At 35.9% G+C, this 23,245-nt stretch overlaps 1 protein-coding gene and 1 long non-coding RNA gene across 2 annotated transcripts in view; one reads left to right on the forward strand and one right to left on the reverse strand.

The window, feature by feature from the left end:
• The window catches only part of LOC124403782 (contactin-associated protein-like 2), a 264,257-nt gene that overhangs the window by 142,168 nt on the left and 98,844 nt on the right, over window positions 1-23,245 (reverse strand). Inside the window, 1 exon segment of the mRNA XM_046877556.1 lies at window positions 8,406-8,516. Coding sequence (XP_046733512.1) covers window positions 8,406-8,516 — 111 coding nt within the window.
• On the forward strand, window positions 7,318-8,476 carry LOC124403785. The gene is made up of 3 exons (XR_006928950.1): window positions 7,318-7,349; window positions 7,892-7,909; window positions 8,422-8,476. It is a non-coding gene; the product is annotated as an uncharacterized LOC124403785 (long non-coding RNA).

Below are 23,245 nucleotides of genomic sequence, written 5' to 3' on the forward strand. Positions count from 1 at the left end.
CAACCTCTGCTTTTATAAGCTGTACAAAAGGCTAACAGATGCAAACTTAAATAAAAAGTACCTAACAGGTGAACAGAAGAAGAATAAGCTAGCACACTGATAGAAACTTCTAAGCTAACCAAAAAATGTTTAATATAAAACATTCTGATATATAACCTATATACTTTAAAACTTATATAACAGAATGTTTGTAGTATTCACTATTTAATAAGCCACCGGCCACGCCCCCTCCCATGCCCCGTGGCACTCAGCACACTCGCAGCGCCTCGCCTTCATACTAATCACCTTCACCTGTCTCCAATCTACACCCTTCCACTATAAGGCCCCCCGTTTGCTCGCACGCATGCACTCACTCACCGTCCGATCTACGGTTCATTCTGGCGATCATCTCTGGACTACCTGTGTTTCAGAATATATCCGTTTTTCGGTACATGCTGCTTCCTAGCTTCTGTTTGTTTCCCAAGGCTAATAAATGTCCTTTCCGTTTTCCGACTCTTAATCAAAGCTTGACAGTAATAAAGTTTCCACAGCCTTCAACTGAATCTATTTCTATGTAGATAATATGATTTTTTTTTTTTTTACAAATTTCTTTAAAACCCATTAGTAAAATGGCATTTAAATTTGCCATGTCACAAAATATACCCCAGATATACTATATTTAATATAAACCAGTAGAGCAGATTTAGCATTTTCTTAGTGCTTAGCTCATAAAACCTCATGTTTTTCTCAATCTAACACCAAAAACTCTAAACGCTGGCACAATGCCTTCCCCATAATCTTAAGCAATACATTTCAGGACATTTGTCTCCCTTGTTATGCTTACAAATGCATCCTTTGTGAGTCTTTCTTTAAGGCAAAGAAAATAAAAACGACAGAATAAATGCAATATATCTCAAAGGAAAAGGCTTGTAATGTCAGGTGCCATAAAAATCAAAAGCATAAAAACCAGTGACATAACATTGTACCATGCAGTTCTTATAGATACTGTATAAAGAAATATGTCACTGAAAAAACTCAGATTTCGAAGCCCTTCAAGGACCATGATACAATCTTAAAAGTCACTAAGCTTTATTGATAAGCACATAGAAGCAAAGGGGAGAAAAACACAATAAGCTTTGGTGGTTGACAACCTGGATCCCCACCAAAAAAGAGAGTCTTAATGGGGCCATATTAAGAATTGAAGCACTGAAAGAAAGACGAGTGAAAAAGTACAGAAGAGAGGAAAGCCAGGGGGACAGGGATCTTACTGCAAACTGCCACAGAGGCAGATGCTCTTTGATGATAAGAGAGAAAAAAGCAAGGCCACTGGAAAACCACAAGAGCTAAAATGGAGTTAGAACGCAGCTTACTAGAGAAAAGAAAGTTAAGAAAAATCTAATGAAATAATGTGGAAATAATCAGAGGGTGTCATTAAAATAAAAAATAACAATACAGAAACAGAGCAGAGCAACACTACTCAATACTGTAAGTCTGTATGCAAAACAAGGCCATACCACTCACAGCATTTTATAAAGACATTTTTCAATTTTTTAGAGGAAGCATATACTGTACTATCACTTACAGATTGTTAGCTGATATGTGATTGTACAGCTACCTTGTGCTACCTGATTGCATTTCCTAGCTGGTTGGTGCATAATGGAAGATGACTGATTTGGGAGACATGGGAATAAATTCCCATAAGTATAGTAGACGATGGATTTATTGAAATAAGCATTAAAACCTCAGATGAAACATTTATATTGGCTAATAACAAGAATATAAAGTAAAAAGCAGTGTTGGGCAGTAACCTTTGACAGTAACTAATACTGTAACGCGTTACTTTTAAAAATAAAGTAACTCCGTTCCGTTACCGTATGGTGCGTTACCCGTTACTTTTTTAAATGAATGAATTTCGGCTGAAGTGTAGCCTACAGCCTAACCTGTTTATAGCAGAGACGCATTGTAGGATTGGTGGATGAACCACTGTAAACACGAAGAAGACGCACTGTGGGTGTGTCTCCGTTTAATCAGGTCTGTGCGGCAGTAATGACGAGTCAAGGTGAGAGCAAGACGAGTTTCTCAAAGTGGAAATATACTCATTATTTCACTTTAGTTGAGTATAAAGACAACAGACTTTTAAGTCAAATGTAAGCTGTGTCTTTCTGGTTCGAAGGTCGTATCTACTGCGATAAACAGCAACTCTAATCAGTTGAAGCTCCTCCAGGAACTCCATGCTAGAAGATAGAAGCTAGAAGCTAACCCCGGTGTTCTGTTGTACATTGTTGATAGTTTTCATACCTAAGCTGTAAAGGAACATTTTTAAAAGCTCAACACAACAGCAGAAGCCACTTTAGTTTTTGATTGTGAATATATTATTTAGCTTGTTTTGTTATTTATTTCAGAAATCCTTGTGATATATATATAAGTTTGTGCTGCTCTGACTTAGTGTTTAAAAATTACTTTGTGTTTAAGTCAGTTTTGTGTTTGTATAGACCATAACGCATAAAAGGGCATTAATGGGAACTTTAAAGAACGTTCTTTAAAAAAGTAACTAAAAAGTTACTTTTAACAGTAAAGCGTTACTTTTTGGTGTAAGTAATCAACAAAGTAACTAAGTTACTAGTAATAAGCATGGTAAATAATATATAGTTTTCAAATCATAACTAATAACATATCAATTTGGCAATAATTAGTCTTGGAATTATAAATTCAAGACCGTGTTAAAATTGTGGCCATGACCAATGACATTATTTGCCTAAACATGCACTACGGGTCAGATCAAACCTAAGCAGTGCTTTTGGAGCATCAGTCTATGAGATCTTTAATACAGTACCTCATTCTTTTACTACTATTTCATTTCTGCTTTATTCCTACAATAAATGACAAATTAATTAAAATATTTTTTGTATATTCTGTTAAATTACATCTTTTTCACTTTTGTCTCTTTTCACCTCTTTTATCTCATTTTCATAAGTCAAAGATTTGCCTTCAAAATGCTAATAAATGTGTTTATCAAAAACCAAACAAACAAACAAACTAGTGTTTTCAGAAAAAACTGTGACATTACATCAGGAGCAATGTTATTACATCAGTAGCAATGAATCTGAAAAAGAAATTACTTGCATGGCCAATAGACATAACTGTCTCTCTGCTGCATGCTAAGAAGCTTTAATTCTCTTGGGTAATTGATGTGGATTTTGGATGAGTACTGAAGGAGGAGAGAGAAAGAATGAAAGGGAAAGTGAAGTGCAGGGATCAGTGGGCCTGTGCCACTTATTAACACCCCAATTTCATGCACGGCCACATTGGTATTCAGAAGAGTCCTTGTGCTGTGCCTGAATGCTAGTCACGTCTGCTTTCCCCCTCTGCCAACCTCCCTCACCTTGAACACTTCCCAGCTCTCCCTCTCATTAGCTTCCCACTAGCTGGCTATTCGGCCTGACCGTCTGTCTCCATTCTCCCCTCCCACCTCCTTTTCCCACTCCAGCTGTGAGGGACAAACAGGGTTACACTCGACAGGGTTTTGACCTTTTTCTTCCAGGCCTCATCTCACAGATGAGCTAGTGCTAAGTAGATGGAATATAGAGGGAATAGTATGAAGTGGCCATATGAGGGATTTAAGTAATAAACCCCTCAGATAAAGCAATTATATTTGCTAATACCAAGAATATAGCAATTAGCAAGTAATAAGCATGTTAAATAATTTACAGTTTCCAAAACAGAACTAATAACACATTTACCATATTAATTTGCCAACAATTAGACTTTAATAAAAACAAAATGATTAAGTAAAGAAAACACTATACTGTTTGTTTTCAATGTTAATTTCATTACATGAAAGAGAATGATGAACTACTGTCATGAGTTCTGTTCATTAATTAACATCTTACTGATCTTAAAGCATTCAAACTTTCTGTGGTATTAATATAAATAATACATTTGATTCGTCATCCTGTTACTGCAGACAAAATATGAATATCAAAGCTGTATATTGGTCAGTACTTAATACCCGTAATTGATTCACAAAGCCAGGAAGGTTTCATTAGTAAGGTATTGTAGACATGCATAATGTTGAGACTCCATTTCCTGTCTCTGAATGGATAGTATCTAAAGTGTCCTGGGATACACTAAAACAGCATTGATCAATAATATATTTAAATCCATTCGAATGCGGTTCCTGCACATTTAAGCCAATACTAAACCCGTTACCTGTGTTTTTTCAGTGTATCAATGTAACATCTAGTTTGGGACAATTCCCTGCCTAGCCACCAGAGGGAACCCTCATCTGAGTTTTGAATGTCTTCTTCATTGTAATTGTCATTGTTGTTTCTTTTTTGTTCATTTAGCTTCTGATTTAATATGTAAGGTCAGTGTATACCTCCTGAAAACTACTCTTATGCACACACATACACATGATCGTTACTGTATGTATCCCCCATGTGGTGGGTCACTTGTGCATGTCATAAGAAATACAATGCGTCTGTGACAAAGTGCCAAAACATCACAGGGCACAAACATTATGAACAATTTGGAAATGCCAATCATTTTACAACAAATGTTTCGGTGGAGGAAACCCCAGAATTATGCAAGTAGGTGGAGCTTTAAAACCATGCAAACCCTTAGGCAAATGTGCTAACTACTGATAGATGATTCCAAAGTTGTACAATTGACAGCCATTCCAATAACTTAGTAGATTTCTTCTGTTTTTTTTTCAGTTCCCACTTAGTCAATTTTTTCCCAACTCCATTCTTAATCATATCCTTTATTTATTTTTAATTAGACTTCTTTTCCTAACACACTAATTTGTTTCCCAGTACAATCAAATGTTGTTTTTATAGTCTGTAGTTCTCTATCCCCAGAATACTTTGCAAGCCATAAATCAAATGATGATTCTTTGGGGTTTTTATACCCTGCAAGGGATGAATAAACAAATGTTTATAAATATGACTTGATGTTAAAAAAACCTGCCTCAAGCTAATTTGCTACTTGGGAAGGCTACAGAAAACAATATGTGAGGCAATGTCCCAACAATGTCTTGAAGTACAGCCATAAAATGTGTATATCTCCCTGGGAAAAAGCACTGATCACAATGCTCCCAGAGGCTTCTGGTCTTTCTGTGATACTAAGGGGTGTCTCAAAATGAAATTGTGCTATAAATTGCTAAAATGGTTCCCCAGTCAAATAGTATCATTTGCAGGCCTATATAGTGTGTCACTGATAAGGAGAGAAATCTGTGGCTGGCATATGAGTGTCCAGGTCCCGTCTTTACCAATGAGAGTGTTTTATGATACTGCTTGTCCTAGTGTATCTAATGGGTCTGTTTCAGTGATTGGCTCTGGATGTGCTCGATAAGTGACCGAAGCAAGAATGCCAGACTGAGACTGTGAGAAGCTGTGAACTCGGACATTCTGCCATCAACAATATTTAACAAGTGTGTGGAAAGAACAAAATTGGAAATTAATTGTCTGTGGATATCAGTCTCATGACAGCAAATGCTAATTGTATGTGACAAACAATCCCAATTTCGAAAAGGGTTGGCATGCCGTGTAAAATGCAAAACAGAATGCAATGATTTGCAAATGTAATAAACCTACATTTTATGCACAATAGAACACGGTAAACAAATAAAATGTTTCAATTAAGGAGCTGTACCATTATAAGTAAAAAGATAAATTGTAATTTATTTGATGGCTGAAACAGGACTCAAAAAGTTGGGATAAGGCCATGTTTACCACTTTTAAGCATCCCCTCCTCTGAAATTTTGGGAGAGAAATGTTGTGCATTTCATGTCTAATACAGGATTCTAGCTGCTCAACAGTCCTGGGTCTTCTTTCTCATATTTTTTGTTTTACCATGTGCCAAATGTTTTAAAATGGTGAAAGATCTTGACTGAAAGCAGGCCTTTTTTTTTTTCTCAAAATAGTAAATTTCCCCAGTTTAACCATTTGATATCTTTTCTGTATTCTATTGTGAATATAGGTTTATCAGAATTGCAAATAATTTGAATCTGTTTTTACGTACATTTTACAAAGCACCCAAACTTTTTTGTAATTGTGATTGTATGTTAGATTTCCTAAGTTCAGTATAGCTGAGAAGTTTATGCTTATTGCAAATTAAAATATATGTCAAGAAAATAACAAACAATTATTCAGAAATAAATTAGCATTTGGATCTAACTTTGACCAATGTTATCCTATTTGGCTGCTATTCCAAAGTTTAATCAAAATAAATAAATATTTTTAATAACTTTTGCTATATTATAGACCTAAATATATTTAGATATAGATATATTATGAAGAACATGATGATCACTAAAGTAACAATGCATGCTTTAATTTTTATTCAATTACAATATACTTGTATAGCAGTTTTAACAATAGACATTGCCAGAAATAAACTTTACAGAAATCCAGATCTAAATTTTTTATTTAAAATGTAATCTCTAATGAGCTAGCCAGAGGCAATGCTGGCAAGAAAAAAATTCCCTGAGGCGACAAGAGAGGAACCAGACTCAAAAGGGAACCCATCCTCATCTGTGTGACAGCAGATAGTGTAATAAGTGGGATAACTCATCCCAATTGTTTAACTGTATACTAGTCAAACAGTGTTAGTACAAACAATGTTAGTACAAAGGGAATATGAGAAGGAGTAAAATTAGAGTTCTAAATATCTTTCTTGTGCCAACTTCAAGATTACCATCTGTCCAATAATGGAAACTTGAGTATAAACTGTGCTTAGCACTTGTTTAAAGAACATCCACCTGGTATCCAAGTGGTATAATCAACAGAAAACACACGGAGGTCTGCAGGCAAAACCATGTTCACATTCCATCTAATGTTAAGGTGATGCGTGGAAAAATACGTTCATATTTACAGGTAATTAAATTTAGTTTTACTTAAAGTATTCACATTTAAGTAATGTATTGCATATATTATGTATTATGTACTAAATGCTGTCGGTTTATTTCAATTTCATTTAACTTAAAATGAACAGTGACCTGGAGAAGCTTCTTCTTACATAAAAATCAGTAGTGCATTTAAAGTAAGTTAAGTTCAGTGACTTTGTTTATTGGGGATGCTTGTTTCAAACTTTTAGTTGGTATTACATTAGCAGTACAGGAAGCAGTTTGTGCTAACATTTCTGCTTTTTTTTTTTTTTTTTACAAATTGGTGTTAACATTGTGGAAACCAATATTATTTAATGTTACCAAATTAGTAAGAAGCCTTATGTGAGATCAGCTCTATTTGACTAATTTGTAAACTTTTCTACATTTAAGTGTAACAGAGCAAGAGTTTGAAGCTGTTCCAGCCTGCAAGAGACATCTCTATTATCCTCTAATAATAACATAAGCCTGAAGATTACTGCTAATGGTAAATTGAAATACATTCAAAACCAAGAATCTCAATGTGTCAGTATGGTCTAGTTAAAGCCTGAAACTGTCTTTGTGGAAAAAAACCACTTGTCTACAGTATCAATATTTCTGAAAACCTGCATATTTAATTGCAAGAAACAGCATTTCAGTAAATTTACAATCAATTAATTTCCGGTTTTCTGTTTAAGATGTACGACAGAAAGAAAAATATTTGGTGATTAAATGTTTTGTAATATATTGTTAAAATTATTTACTATTTCTTATCAGTGCATTATTTAGTTAGTGTTTAGATTTCATCATGAAAAAGGGTCATTGAACATTTTTTTTGTGTTTATCAACGGAACAATATGGCATAGCAGCTGAAATGCATTTTTCTTCATCTCAGGATACGTCTATCAATTAATATTTGGGCTATGCCTATCAATTATTATCTGGGCTATGTTTATTAGACCAACAGTCCACCATCCATAGTAAGAGAATGTCATATATGAGTAGGACTTATTTTGTGATTTTTATATTATTTTGTATTTTGTGTTACAGATGCAGTCAGATCCTAAGGTGAGCTGCCATTTGCTTGGGGGTTATTGTAAAACCTGCATACTATATAAGCACACTGCACTTTCTACCACAGCGGGCTTGACTGTGCAGGGCCTCCAAGGTGTCAGTTAAGATTTCAAAACACATTGTAAAACACAACTTTGAGTTATTCTAGATTCAAGTCAATTGGCTCATCTGCTATTTTTCCTGGGGGGCGGTGGGTGGAGAAGACTTCATTTTGCATATACTTGAGCGAAAACTCATAGCAGCATACCCGATGATAAAGAACAGAGTGTCATATGGTCATGCTCAGACTGATGCAATTTCACTTAAATGTTTCAGAAAACAACAATCAGTTGTCTGCAAGTACAGCACACAGACAAATCCAAAATATGAATTGAGGAGAACAGCAACATAGAAAATGAGAAAAGATATATATATATATATATATATATATATATATATATATATATATATATATATATATATATATATATACATATATATGAACTCTTACCTCCTCTTCTGTTTAGTTTGGCATATCCAGGAGCATATCCTGCGGTGAACACAGATGAACCACTGAAGGCATTGTGGGAAAGGGGTGTGGCTAGTGCTTCATCACATTTGTCTACAGAAAACAACAACAACAACAACAAAAAAAACCAATCACATCACAATCGCACGTTATCATCAATACATCAATCACATCCTTTATAATCATTATAAATTCATTACAGAAGTCTTATCCTTCATTGTCAGTGTTTCAGGTACATACAATGAAGTACTGTGTGAATCACAATATGTGTGAAATTACAGGAATTACAGTTATTTTAAAATTAGCACTGAAAAGAAATGCCACTTCCCAAAATGTCATGCCATACATACAGACAGATGCAATAACTGGAATCAAATTCATTAGTATATTTCAATCATAATTCAAAACAGTAGATTGAGTTTAAAATCATAACGAAAACAGACCTAATAAAACAAGGAAACAGGTGTGCAAAAAATACACCTAAGATTCCAGGAGACAACCAAATGCCTATTAAAAACAACAGGAAGTGGGACAACACAGCAAGACACAGGTGAGAAAAACATTCAGGGGCATGACCAGGAAGGAGCTAGGACAAGAATGAGGCAAACCTCTAAAACAAGAATGTGCAGTAAACCACTAAGGGATGCTTATTGCTGATCATATAAATAATAAATAAATAATACCACCACCTGATATACTGAAATACTCTTTCCAAACTCTAAACACTTATTTATAGTCAAACTAAATTAATATGGTTGCCAAATGAGTACAGGCATTTGTAACAAAGCTGATTTAACAAAAGGTCCTAAAATAGCATTGTAATATTAATTATATTAGCATATTAATGAATATAGCATCTCAAATAATTAGACTATTTCACTGCAACAAAACCCTAGATTATACAGTCATGCAATAAATTACAGAATAATTTTTGACAATGTGAACAAAAGTGTAAAAGGAGACCATCTTGCACAGCTGCTAGGGTCAACCCAGAAGTTAAGCAATATGTTCTTTGTGGGATTCCTTTTTGTTCTCTAGTTGTCTTCTTTCCATCTGCAACCGACCTTATCAATAAACCCAAGGACCCACCATCATCTCTGATTCGCTTCCATAATTACTAACATTACAGTAATAGAAACCCCACATTGTTCATTTCATATGTGTTACATTCACACAATCAACAAGGACAACTATATTGCAACCCTGCACCTTCTACTTATTGGGGGAAATTATTATTGCACTGCCTCACTTACATTATTATTGTATGTACTCTGCAAAAACCTACCGATAATGTCTTTTTACATACATGGCAATAAAGATTATTCTGATTTACTGTAAGTGTAATTAGGTGTGCTATTATGTGTCTGTATAATGACTTGCAATAAACTGGCATCTAGTCTAGTGTGTGTTGCTGTCTCAAGGACTGAGTCCCTGGGACAGGTTCCAGATCCACCATTTTAGGATAAAGAGGACACAATACCCGAAGGATGGTGGAAACATGGGACAGAGTAAGATAGACAGAAAGGAAGAGAAACAAAGAAGCGTATGATCCTTAATGAGTGTTTGTTATGTTTCAGCCTAATTGTATATACACCGATCAGGCATAACATTATGACATTCTAACATTATTACCTGTGAAGTGAATAACACTGATTATCTCTTCATAATGGCACCTGTTATTGGGTGGGATATATTAGGGAGCAAGTGAACATTTTGTCCTCAAAATTGATGTGTTATAAGCAGGTAAAATGGGCAAGCATAAGGATTTGAGAGTTTAACAAGGGGGTTTTGTGATGGATAGACTACTGTGTCAGGGCATTTCCAAAACTGCAGCTTTTTTGGGGTGTTTCTGGTCTGCAGTGGTCAGAATCTATCAAAAGTGGTCCAAGGAAGAGTCAGGAGTAAACCGGTGAAAGGGCCAGGGCTCATTAATGCACGTAGGGAGCGGAGGCTGGTCCAATCCAACAGATGAGCTATTATAACTCAAATTGCTGAAGAAGTTGTTGTTAATAAGCAACCACTCAGGACTGTTTTGGCAGCAAAAGAGGACAAACACAATATTAGGCAGGTGGTCATACTGTTATTCCTTATCAGTGTACTTCCGGAAAGGAAATGCATAGAAAAGGAAAAAATGTTGAACAAAAGCTGTATACTCTTTTTATAAGGTATGTGTGCCATTAAAACTCAAAAAGGAAACATGCTGGCAAGTGGGATGTGTGTGCATAGTGATCTGAAATGAACTGCATCTCATCCAGGGTGTACAGCATATCTGTCTTACACTGTCTTCTTGGGACAGACTCAGGATTCAATTTATGAATAAATGAAGGAAAAATAGTCAGTGCACAGACAAGACATTTATAAAAAAAACATTCACAGTTGCAAAATTATCAATGCTCATAATTAATAACTTTAAAAAAATCCCCATTATGCATTGTTTTTAAACATAAAAATCCTAAGGAAAAAGATCATGAATTTGCTTTTGAACATGTGCTATTTGTTGCATTCAACTTGGAACCAGTTCTTTACAGAAATAATTTTGTGTTTGAAAACATGACCAAGAGCCAGATACCAGCAGTGCTATTCTGTACTCTCATAAGCAATACACTTACACCCGTATATGCACAGTTATCAGCCACCCTGGAAAAACAATGCCACATCTTACACCACATGACCAAGTGTGAGGAACCATCAACCACAGAGATACCAGACTTCTCCGATACAAACAACATCACATGCAGCCAAGAAGGAGCAGAACATAAGCACACAAGGCTGGAGTCCAATTCTCTCTGTCCATGCCCAACAGCTTGTTCAGGGGAAAAATCCTGAAAAAAAGGTCTTGCCAGATTTGTTTTGACACGGGCTAAATATTTATTTCCATACCTCTGGACTTATGTCAAGGACATTATCATCACAGGTTTTTCATTGTTTTTTAACTTTTGTTTAATATTGATTCCCTTTCTCACCCAAAGAAAACAACATGATTTTAATCAAATGTACCAAACAGCATCTAAAAAAAATATTACTGAGAACACACTTGCTTTCTTTTACTGTCTTTCTCACTTACACATAGGCATGCATCGTGCACTATATTCATTAGAATAAACTTGATCTCCAACATGTCCCTGAGGAAGCATTTTCACCTGAAGGGCATACCAGTGCAACAATATCATGGAGTTCAAACCAACAGTCTGTACCAAGCAGCTGAGCTATTAGAGCTTGTCGAAATCTATTTCTCTCTCTCTCTCTCTCTCTCTCTCTCTTTTCTCAAAATCAACATTAAGCATTAAGATATATATAAAAATATAATTAATATAAAATAAAATGTTATATTAAATAATCTCAAATTGTATATGTTCTATCTATCTATCTATCTATCTATCTATCTATCTATCTATCTATCTATCTGTCTGTCTGTCTGTCTGTCTGTCTGTCTGTCTGTTTTTTTTTTTACCAATAATTTTACAAATATTTTATATATACATATATTTTAATATTAAAAAATGTACTTAAATATTCACACACAAGAAAGTTATGGTATATATATATATATATATATATATATATATATATATATATATATATATATATATATATATATATATATATATATATAGTAATGTGTAATAAGTAATAAGTCTGTACCTTTATGATATCTTGCCATCCTTCACTGCAGATGGTGTGTGTGTGGCCAGTGTTTAAAGCTTTTGTTAATGAACACTCCCTGCAAATGTTTAGGCTTGTATTCACTGTGAACAGTTCTGTCACATGGCCATTGTTTCACATTATTTCACCATAAACGCACCCGTTATGCTGAATCTACTAAAATTATCTACCTAAGAATGTATTTAGTGATGGAGATTAAGTCACTCTGGATAAGGGAATACCATTTGTGTGGGAGACATACCATATGTCTGCCAAATATCGTACACAAAATGCAATGTAAAACAAACCATCATGAAAACCAAAAACAAGTCTCAAATAACAATCAGGCAAGGTTTGTTTGTGAAAAATATGGTCCATTATTAGTATTATTATATTATACAATAATAATAAAAAAACTAACTAACAAACAAACCAAACAGGGCTTTGCTATTAGAAGGCCATTCACCAAAAGTCAGTGACCAGGTAAACAAGGGATTAATCAAAGAAGCAACCATGCCTAACTCTCTGCATGATGCTACCACCAGTATGCATGAGTATTGAAAAAATATTATGTCTTCGGGTGATGAGCAACAATATCATGATATTATATATACAAATGATGACATAAAGCATATGCATGTTCCTCTTTGCTTCCATTTGCCAGAGGACATCTCATTACCATCAGTCAGTGTTTGTCCTTTTCATCATGTCCATTCACACTTATTTTAAATTGTGCCAATGCTGCTCATTCGATATACCACTTACATTCATATATATATATTCATACTGAATTTTTTCATATGCACTTTACATTTGTCAAATTACATTTGTCATCAAACAGCAATGATGTAAGCGTTACATCAAGGAATTCAGTAATGGACCATTAATCATTCAATAACAAAAGATGTATAGTATAATACTTGAATAAAAATAACTGTTATATTTAGTATTAAAGAAAAATTAGTACAATGCAAGTGTGTACTGCTTGAATAAATATTAAGACTGGTCTGAGATTCCATGACTAGGGTAAGAACAAATAGGTAGACACACAATAAACTCCACAAAAGGTTGAAGGCTCTTTGTAAAAGAAAACTTAGATAGAATGCTGGCCAATGTGACCTGTCGGCTTTGAGAACAGTCTCATGCATTTAGGGTTGATTATCGATAGAGTAAATTTCAATTTGCAAACAAAGGGCATGCACATGTCAGTTCTGAAACAGCATAGTTTCCAGGTCATTAGCAGATGTGAAATAATTGCTTAAATAGCTTTCATAATGTTCATTTTCAGCAGTTGCTAACTTTTGTCAAAAGCTTGAAACAATTAATATTGAAAAATTATATTGAAAAACTGTATACAAGTAAAACTCAACTATCTCAACAATAATCAGAAAAAATCTAGAAAAGAACATCCTTAGGGGGTTAAGTCGATTTATCTGATTAAAGTTTTAATAAATTCTCCTTGAAATTTTTGCTGGTCTGAACTCTGAGTATAATTTTTTGTCTACTCTACAAAAACTTTCTGCTCAAAGACTTTTACATACATATATACATTATAGGCCATTGACAAAAATGTTATCATCTTGCAAGTTCAAAAGATACATCGATATTTATGGAGAGAATCTTTATGCAGGGTAAGTTCACCTATGCAGGTATTTGTATTGATTTTCTGAACAGTTAGCTTATCAAATTATCATATCTTCATGTTTGATGGATTTTCTTGAGCAGTGTTTAATCCTTCCAAAAACACAAACAGAAAACACAGACTTCAGCTCTCAGGTACAATCTGATGTTACATAACAGTAAAAATTTAATATTAACAAAAAAATGAAGACTAATATGTTTTATAACCCAAAAAGTGTATGTAGGATGAATAGGCTGCAGGAATCCTGTCCTTCACCACACCAGCTAACTTGAGTAAATTCTCATGATTAGTAGCAAAATAATGCAACTATGTTGTATAAATAAATAATTCATAGTTCTGGTGCAAACTTTTGATATATAATTATATTTTAATACAGTCAGGTGGTAGTCCACCATGCAAAAAAAAAATATATATAATAATAACCCTTATCTAAGACTACCTTAAAAAATAAAATCACAATTACATCTGTAAATGGAATCCTGTTTTATTACTAAAACACAATGGGTCAGTGTGGGTGGGTGTATGACAGGAAAATGCGATTATGATAAATTTACAGGCCAAACAGCACCCTGATACTGAGAGGAAACCAACAATAAGTTCAGAATGACTCTGGAGGTAGTGGACATCACACTCTCCATTATAAATTATTCTTTTAGTGAATATTTCATTCTGCTGTAGGCCCTTAGGCCACAGAATGCCTGAACTGCACAAACATCACAACCTTTACTGGAAATAATGCTGGCTTTAGCACATTTGGCACCATGTTCTCAGCCCTTCCTTTGTATGCAATGTCCCTGGATATGGCAGATTTTCTTATAAAAACTGCTACTGTAATCATAAAGACAATAATGCTGTGTTGTATGTATTTACCATTATTTCAACACGCAGTACTAGGCTGACTTTTTGATTATTTTGAGTAATGACTTCTCACTATCCACTGTCATGCAGAAAAGGATGGTTTTCTTTTTGTAAATCATCTCAGATTTTTCCATTTAACTGTTGCTGATTGTCTTTTCGACCTTTTACAAACTGATATAATGTCCTTTTCTAAAAGAAATTAAGTTTGTATATTTGTGTCCTTTTTTTTTTAAATAAACGTAATAATTACCTGTTAATTGAACTTGCATATTTTTGTGAATATATACAGGGAGTGCAGAATTATTAGGCAAGTTGTATTTTTGAGGATTAATTTTATTTGAGGATTTAATTTGAACAACAACCATGTTCTCAATGAACACAAAAAACTCATTAATATCAAAGCTGAATATTTTTGGAAGTAGTTTTTAGTTTTAGCTATTTTAGGGGGATATCTGTGTGTGCAGGTGACTATTACTGTGCATAATTATTAGGCAACTTAACAAAAAACAAATTCATACCCATTTCAATTATTTATTTTTACCAGTGAAACCAATATAACATCTCAACATTCACAAATATACATTTCTGACATTCAAAAACCAAACAAAACAAATCAGTGACCAATATAGCCACCTTTCTTTGCAAGGACACTCAAAAGCCTGCCATCCATGGATTCTGTCAGTGTTTTGATCTGTTCACCATCAACATTGCGTGCAGCAGCAACCACAGCCTCCCAGACACTGTTCAGAGAGGTGTACTGTTTTCCTCCTTGTAAATCGCACATTTGATGATGGACCACAGGTTCTCAATGGGGTTCAGATCAGGTGAACAAGGAGGCCATATCATTAGATTTTCTTCTTTTATACCCTTTCTTGCCAGCCACGCTGTGGAGTACTTGGACGTGTGTGATGGAGCATTGTCCTGCATGAAAATCATGTTTTTCTTGAAGGATGCAGACTTCTTCCTGTACCACTGCTTGAAGAAGGTGTCTTCCAGAAACTGGCAGTAGGACTGGGAGTTCAGCTTGACTCCATCCTCAACCCGAAAAGGCCCCACAAGCTCATCTTTGATGATACCAGCCCAAACCAGTACTCCACCTCCACCTTGCTGGCGCCTGAGTCGGACTGGAGCTCTCTGCCCTTTACCAATCCAGCCACGGGCCCATCCATCTGGCCCATCAAGACTCACTCTCATTTCATCAGTCCATAAAACCTTAGAAAAATCAGTCTTGAGATATTTCTTGGCCCAGTCTTGACGTTTCAGCTTGTGTGTCTTGTTCAGTGGTGGTCGACTTTCTGCCTTTCTTACCTTGGCCATGTCTCTGAGTATTGCACACCTTGTGCTTTTGGGCACCCAGTGATGTTGCAGCTCTGAAATATGGCCAAACTGGTGGCAAGTGGCATCTTGGCAGCTGCACGCTTGACTTTTCTCAGTTCACGGCAGTTATTTTGCGCCTTGGTTTTTCCACACGCTTCTTGCACCCTGTCGACTATTTTGAATGAAACGCTTGATTGTTCGATGATCACGCTTCAGAAGCTTGGCTATTTTAAGACTGCTGCATCCCTCTGCAATATATCTCACTATTTTTGGCTTTTCTGAGCCTGTCAAGTCCTTCTTTTGACCCATTTTGCCAAAGGAAAGGAAGTTGCCTAATAATTATGCACACCTGATATAGGGTGTTGATGTCATTAGACCACACCCCTTCTCATTACAGAGATGCACATCACCTAATATGCTTAATTGGTAGTAGGCTTTCCAGCCTATACAGCTTGGAGTAAGACAACATGCATAACGAGGATGATGTGGTCAAAATACTCATTTGCCTAATAATTCTGCACTCCCTGTATATATACATATAAGTGAAAAGGCTGATTTAAGAATTCGTTTTCCAGTGTTGCTTGCTTAATAGGACTTTAAATGAAAATGTATTTGTGCATGCAAACAAACAACAACAAAAAAACATTATAAACATTTAGCTGGACAAGTAGCATCTACCTTTTGCTTCTTTAGGAGTTTAGGTAGTACATAATACATGCACTGAGAGACATTTTTGTGACCCTGGCTACACATCATACAATGCATGGTTATATGAAGTGAAGTCCCTAGAACATTGTATTAAGCAAATTGTTTCTGCTTTCATAACCATCAAAAAGAGAGCAAGGCTAATAATACTCTACATTCTGTAAAAGCCAAAAAAGAAGACTCTGGTAACACATTTATAGCAATAGATGCAAGTAATTCAACACGTAAAACTCTGTCTTTGTTGGTTTATTCAAGGTTCTCTAAAGTCTTGTCATATTTAATGTGAATGAGTGTGGCTTGGTGTGTGTTTGTGTGGGTGCATTTGTATGCCACAGATCCCTGCAATGGATTAGCATCCCATTCATGGTGCTTTTTAGACTCATGCTTATTTTCCCTTGGATTAGACATAGGATCCACCACAATCATGACCTTGATATAGTGTTTGCTGATAACGAATTAATGACTGAGAATTTTTAGTACTTGCTATGTTTGGATGACTCTTCAGTAGTAAGAGTTCCCCAACATTATTATTATCTGCTTACCTTAATTTATTCATCACAGTTTAGATCAGTTTTTAACACCAAAGGAGTAAATTATCAAGATGTAAAATATAACAAATGGATCATATGTAGTCCTATATGGAGCTGTACCAAAAATCACCTGACTTGCAGTGAATAGTAAACAACTAACAATATATCTGACTTCTGTGACTCAATAGGACCAATAATCTGAACCAGTTTACTACATCACTACACAAACACTACAAATGTTTCTTCAGCAGCATTTAAGCAGCATTATAAATCTGGTTGAGGTGGTAGGTCATTCCATAAAGCAATAAAATTTGTCTCAGAAGGTTGCGAGTACAAATCCTAATGAAATGAGATAATAGTAATGTAAATGTAAATGTTATGAGCAAATAATCCAAACTGTGTTAACAAGATATGGAAATTATTAAGTTGTCATTTTTTTGTCCTAAAGCCGTTTTTTTTTCCTAAACTTGGCTTTTTCATCATTCAAAGATAGCAGGATGATATCCATGAGAACCCATGTGTGAAATTGTTTGTCATTGTGAATATACTTAAAGTGGAAATAACAAATAGAGGGGAAAGACACCAAAAAAACACTAATTTATAAAATAATACATTTGCCCTGTTTAATCTTTGGTCAGACATAGAGATTAAGCCAGTAACTGATTCGTCAAGATACAGCCTTACTCAAGAAGTTAAAAAAAGTTATGTCAAGCCCAGAGCTGCAGGTCCACCCACAATGATGGATGAACGATATACGGTGGTGTTAAACTGTCCCCATCACTTGGATATTATATGTCTCTCCACTAGGTTTAATTAAATGATCAATAAAAGCCTTTCAAAAGGTTAATTTTTTTTTGTCCTAAGCAGCTACAGCTGGAGATAATATGAATCTTTAGGGAGCCAGGGCAAACTTGAGGATCAGAGGTCCATAGAAATCGTTTGCTAATCACATTTTGTAAATCACTTCAGTTAAACTACATGCTAAACTAATATTTAATAAATTCAATATGTTTTTAATACAGTGAAACCCCGTTGTACGAGCAACCTATAGTATGAGCAAACGGAGATACGAGCAAACTCGCTCGCAAAATTTTACCCTGTTTCACGAGCAAATTTCGAAGGCACAAGCAAACCCACGCTGCCGGTTCCCCGTTTTCGGCGGAGGGTCGCATCAGTCGCTTAGTTGATGACGCTTAGTTCAAGTGATCGGAGGGTGCATTTAAGGAGGAGAGCGTGTGTGTGTGCGCGTGCGTGTGTGCGCGCGCGCCAGAGACGTGCTGCGTGGGGCACTAAGTAGACCGACACAAAAAAAAAAAATAAAAGTGGCTCCCGTATTCATACGCTCTCCCACAGTAACTTTTTTTAGTTTTATACTTTTATTTCACTAGAAATCTTGAAAAATGTCTCCCAAGAAAATCAGTGATGGTGCTGTAAAAAAGAAAGTAAATAGAATTACCATGGAAACCGAGGAGGTTACGAGCGTGGTGCGTCTCACACTCGCAATCAACCACTACCACATGAGTAAGTGTTAAATTATGTTTATATTACGGTAATTTGCGGTGTATTTGTTTTTAAAAATAGGCTACAAAGTGCAGAAATAACCGATCGAATGACATCTCGGAACGGATTAAATCACTTTTACATTCATTCCTATGGGGAAAATTCGTTCGAACATACGAGCAAATGGACGCACAAGCAATTTTCAAGAATGAACTATGCTTGTACAATGGGGTTCAACTGTACTCTAATCAACATGGGCATGGACAAATATGGATGCATTATGCAAATGTACAGTATGTTTATTATACTCAACATAGAACTTCTTATTATTATTTCAGCTGCTCCCATCAGGGGTCACCACAGCAGTTCATCCATTTCCATACTACCCTGTCCTCTACATTTGCCCCATTCAAAATAGCCACCTGCATGTCTTCCCTTACCACATCCATAAACCTCCTCCTTGGCCTTCTTATTTTCCCTCCTGCCTGGCAGCTCCATCCTCAGCATTCTTCTTCCTATATACCCCATGTCCCTCCTCTGCACATGTCCAAACCATCTTAATCTGGCCGCCCTTACCTTGTCTTCAAAACGTCCTACATGCTCTGTCCCTCCAATACACTCGATTCTAATCTTGTCCATCTTCGTCACTCCCAATGAAAATCTGAGCATCTTCAGCTCTGCTACCTCCAGCTCCACCTCCTGTCTTTTAGTCAATGCCACTGTCTCTAAACCATACAACATCACAGGTCTCACCACAGTCCTATAAACTTTCCCTTTCACTCTTGCAGATACTCTATCACAAATCACTCCTGCCACTCTTCTCCACCCACTCCACCCTGCCTGCACACTTTTCTTCACTTCTCTAACACACTCTCCATTACTTTGCACTGTTGATCCCAGGTACCTGAACTCCTCCACCTTCTCCACCTCTTCTCCCTGCAACCGCACCACTCCACTGCCCTCCCTCTCATTCAAAAACATGTACTCTGTCTTACTCCCACTGACTTTCATTCCCTTCTCGCCAGCACATACCTCCACCTCTCCAGGCTCTTCTCAACCTGCTCCCTACTTTCACCACAAATCACAATATCATCCGCAAACATCATAGTCCACGAGGAGACTTCTGTCTTACCTTGTCCATCAACCTGTCCATCACCACTGCAAACAGGAAATGGCTCAGAGCCGATCTTTGATGCAATCCAACCTCCACCTTGAACCAGTCTGTCGTTCCTACTGCACACTTGACTGCTGTGACACTGTCCTCATACATGTCCTGCACCACCCTCGCATACTTCTAAGACACACCTAACTTCCTCATACAATACCACAAATCCTCTCTCTCCACCCTGTCGTATGCTTATTATAGATCCACAAACACACAATGCAACTCCTTCTGACCTTCTCTATACTTCTCCATCAACATCCTCAAAACATCTGTAGTGCTCTTCCTCAACATGAAACTGTTGCTCACAGATGGTCACCTCTTCTCTCAGCTTGGCTTCCACTACTCTTTTGCATAACTTCATGGTGTGGCTAATCAACTTTATTCCCTTGTAATTATTGCAGGTCTACACATCTCCCTTATTCTTAAAGATTGGTACCAGCACACTCCTTCTCCATTCCTCAGGCATTCTCTCACCATCCAAAATGTTATTAAACAATCTAGTTTAAAACTCCACTTCCATCTCTCCTAAACATCTCCACTTTTATTGGTATGTCATCTGGGCCAACCGACTTTCCATTTTTTATTCTCTTAATCGCTGCTCCTTACTAATCCTATCCACTTTCTGCTTCACAATCTCCACATAATCCACCCTTCTCTCTCTCTCTCTCTCTCTCTCACTCTCTCTCTCTCTCTCTCTCTCTCTCTCTCTCTCTCTTATTTACCTCATTCTTAAAATACTCCTCTATCTACTCAACACTCTCCTCACTAGTCAACACATTTCCATCTGCATCCTTTATTGCTCTAACTTGTAGCACATCCTTTCCAGCTCAGTTTCTCTGCCAATCGGTACAAACCCTTTATTACTTCTTTTTTGTCCAACTTCTCATACAGCTCCTCATATGCCTTTTCCTTGGCTTTTGCCACATCCCTTTTCTCCTGCTGCCGCATCTCCTTGTACTCCTGCCTACTTTTCTCATCTCTCTGCCGATTCCAATTCTGTTTCACCAACCTCTTTCTCAATATGCTTTCCTGCACTTCCATATTCCACCACTACATCTCCTTGTCTTCTTTTCTCTTTCCAGATGTCACACCAAGTATCTTTCTAGCTGTCTCTGATATCATTTCTGCAGTAGTTGCCCAATCATCCAGCACCTCTTCACCACCACTGAGCCCCTGTCTGACCTTTTCCCTGAATCTCACTACACTCTTTCTCCATCAGTTTTCACCATCTTATTCTTATTCCAGTCCTCACTCCCCTCCACTTCTTCTTCACCTCCAAGACTATCCTACAGACCAGTGTTAATTTAGAATTTCAAATAAATTTCTTCATAATTTTTGATATTTTTTCACTGACAAAAATGAGATGTACACTAAATAAAAATCAGTTGTTAATGAGAAAAAATATTAGATAAATTAAACACTTTCGTCAACTAATAAAAATGAGATGAAAATGTTAGGGTGTGGCGATTTGGGAAGAGATCCAATCATAAAGAAGTGCCTCCATGGCAGGCAGGTGAGGTGTGCACATTCTCACTGATCTACCCACCACACATATACCTGCTGCATGATGCACAAAACTCTTAAAATGTCAACATCGCAGAGAAAGAGAACAGCAAACAAGAAAACAAGATGATGTGCAAACCACGTGGAGTGAAAATCTTCTGTAACTTTTTTGTAGCAAGGATTAATCTATACTTAATTTAAATAATGTAAACTGTGTGTGTGTGTGTGTGTGTGTGTGTGTGTGTGTGTGTGTGTGTGTGTGCGAGAATAAAGCAATCAAATTTAAAACAACACAGCATAGTTTACATTATTTAAATGAACGTAGATGAGATTGAGTAAGAGGAGAATGTGAGAGAACACCATGAAAATAAAACCCAAACATTAATGAATGCTTGTCTCTCTAGAAGAAGAATATTCTTTATTTATTTAAATAAAGATGTATTATGTCACAACAGTTGAATGTGTTTGTATTACAATTATAAACTTTAACATTATTCATATTAACATGCTTCTCCAGGAATAAATAAAGAGTTTGGAAATTTTTGAGAAATACTTTGAACAAAACCTATTCGAGTTTACTTTAGATTTAGTCTTTTACTGTAGATGTAGTTGACTTAATTCTTATGGAATTTAGTTGACTTTTTTACTCAAAAGACTATCACTAAGACAAAAAAAAAATTTGCTGTCAAAATTACAACTGCTACAGACCACCATTTTTATGCTGTCTAGTTACACTGTCTTCAGCCAACACTTTACAGTCCCCAATCTCTTTTAGATACTCAACATAAAGCATAAAGACAAAATGTTCTTGTAAATGTTTAAATAATCTGGACACCAAACGTAACTTTTGCTATGTTTCCACACGAACGGTTTTAATTGCCGGATGTATGCATTCGGCATGGATTTAGGTGCTTGAATCGAGACTTGGCGCGTCAGTAAAACAGGAGTTTATTATTTTCTTTTTGTATATCTGAGCAAATACATAGTGACTCAAAAGTGGAAGCCAGGTTTTTTTCTTTTTTTTTGCACCCTAAAAATCTGAAAATCGGATATGCATCGGGCTCAAAGGAAACAAAAGGATCTGATCGGAATGAATTTTGCAGCAACATACCTAAAAAATAATGTATTAATTACTACTGATACTGATGGCCACCAAAGATCTGCAATGTGCAAATCTTAGGACACAAACTGCCAGTTAGGGCAATATATTGAGAGTTTTTATTAATCGTTAGCCTGCAAATCCGGAAAAGGTAATTAGATAGAAAATAAAGACCTGCCAAGTTCCTAATAATGTCAAATAACTGCTATATTCACTTTTATATGTAATATATTAGCTATACAGACAATTAATGTCTAATATGTGACCACCTTTATTGAAGCCTTCAGGAGGTAATTTAAGTAAAATTCTATAATTGGGTTTCGTCCCTGTGCCCCAGTTACAGCTCATATATAAAGTTAAAGCTTTCACAGGTTAATCAGGAGACAGGGCCTGAAGAAGCTAATGTGCTAAATGTATGGAGCACTAAAGGCAGGACGCTTTGTTACTGCATCCTCCTCTATTTAAAGCAACACTCAAATAAGCATGGCTATAAAAATCCTGATATGTCCCTTGTCCATTAGCACACATATTTTTATGACTTCATTAGGAAATAGGTAGTAAAAAGAATGTGTGCTCTTCTGTTCCATTTTGTAGAATGCTAAATAGCAGAATCTATCAGTGTTGTAGTTGTAAAGTTCCAATTTACTGCAAAGTTTCATCGAAATAATTAGAACAATTCTTATGTAATGGAAGTGCTTATACTTCAACATAAAAAAGAGACAAGAAGTTTAATTTGAGCTAAAATTCGAATTAACATTTTTATAATGGCTTTAACAAATTGATATTCCTTCTGACAACAGTAACACTTTACTCAATGCCTGCGACATGATATAAATGTTAGCATGTCATACACATTTCACA

Source organism: Silurus meridionalis, chromosome 21, assembly GCF_014805685.1.
Source record: "Silurus meridionalis isolate SWU-2019-XX chromosome 21, ASM1480568v1, whole genome shotgun sequence".
NCBI classification, from domain to species: domain Eukaryota; kingdom Metazoa; phylum Chordata; class Actinopteri; order Siluriformes; family Siluridae; genus Silurus; species Silurus meridionalis.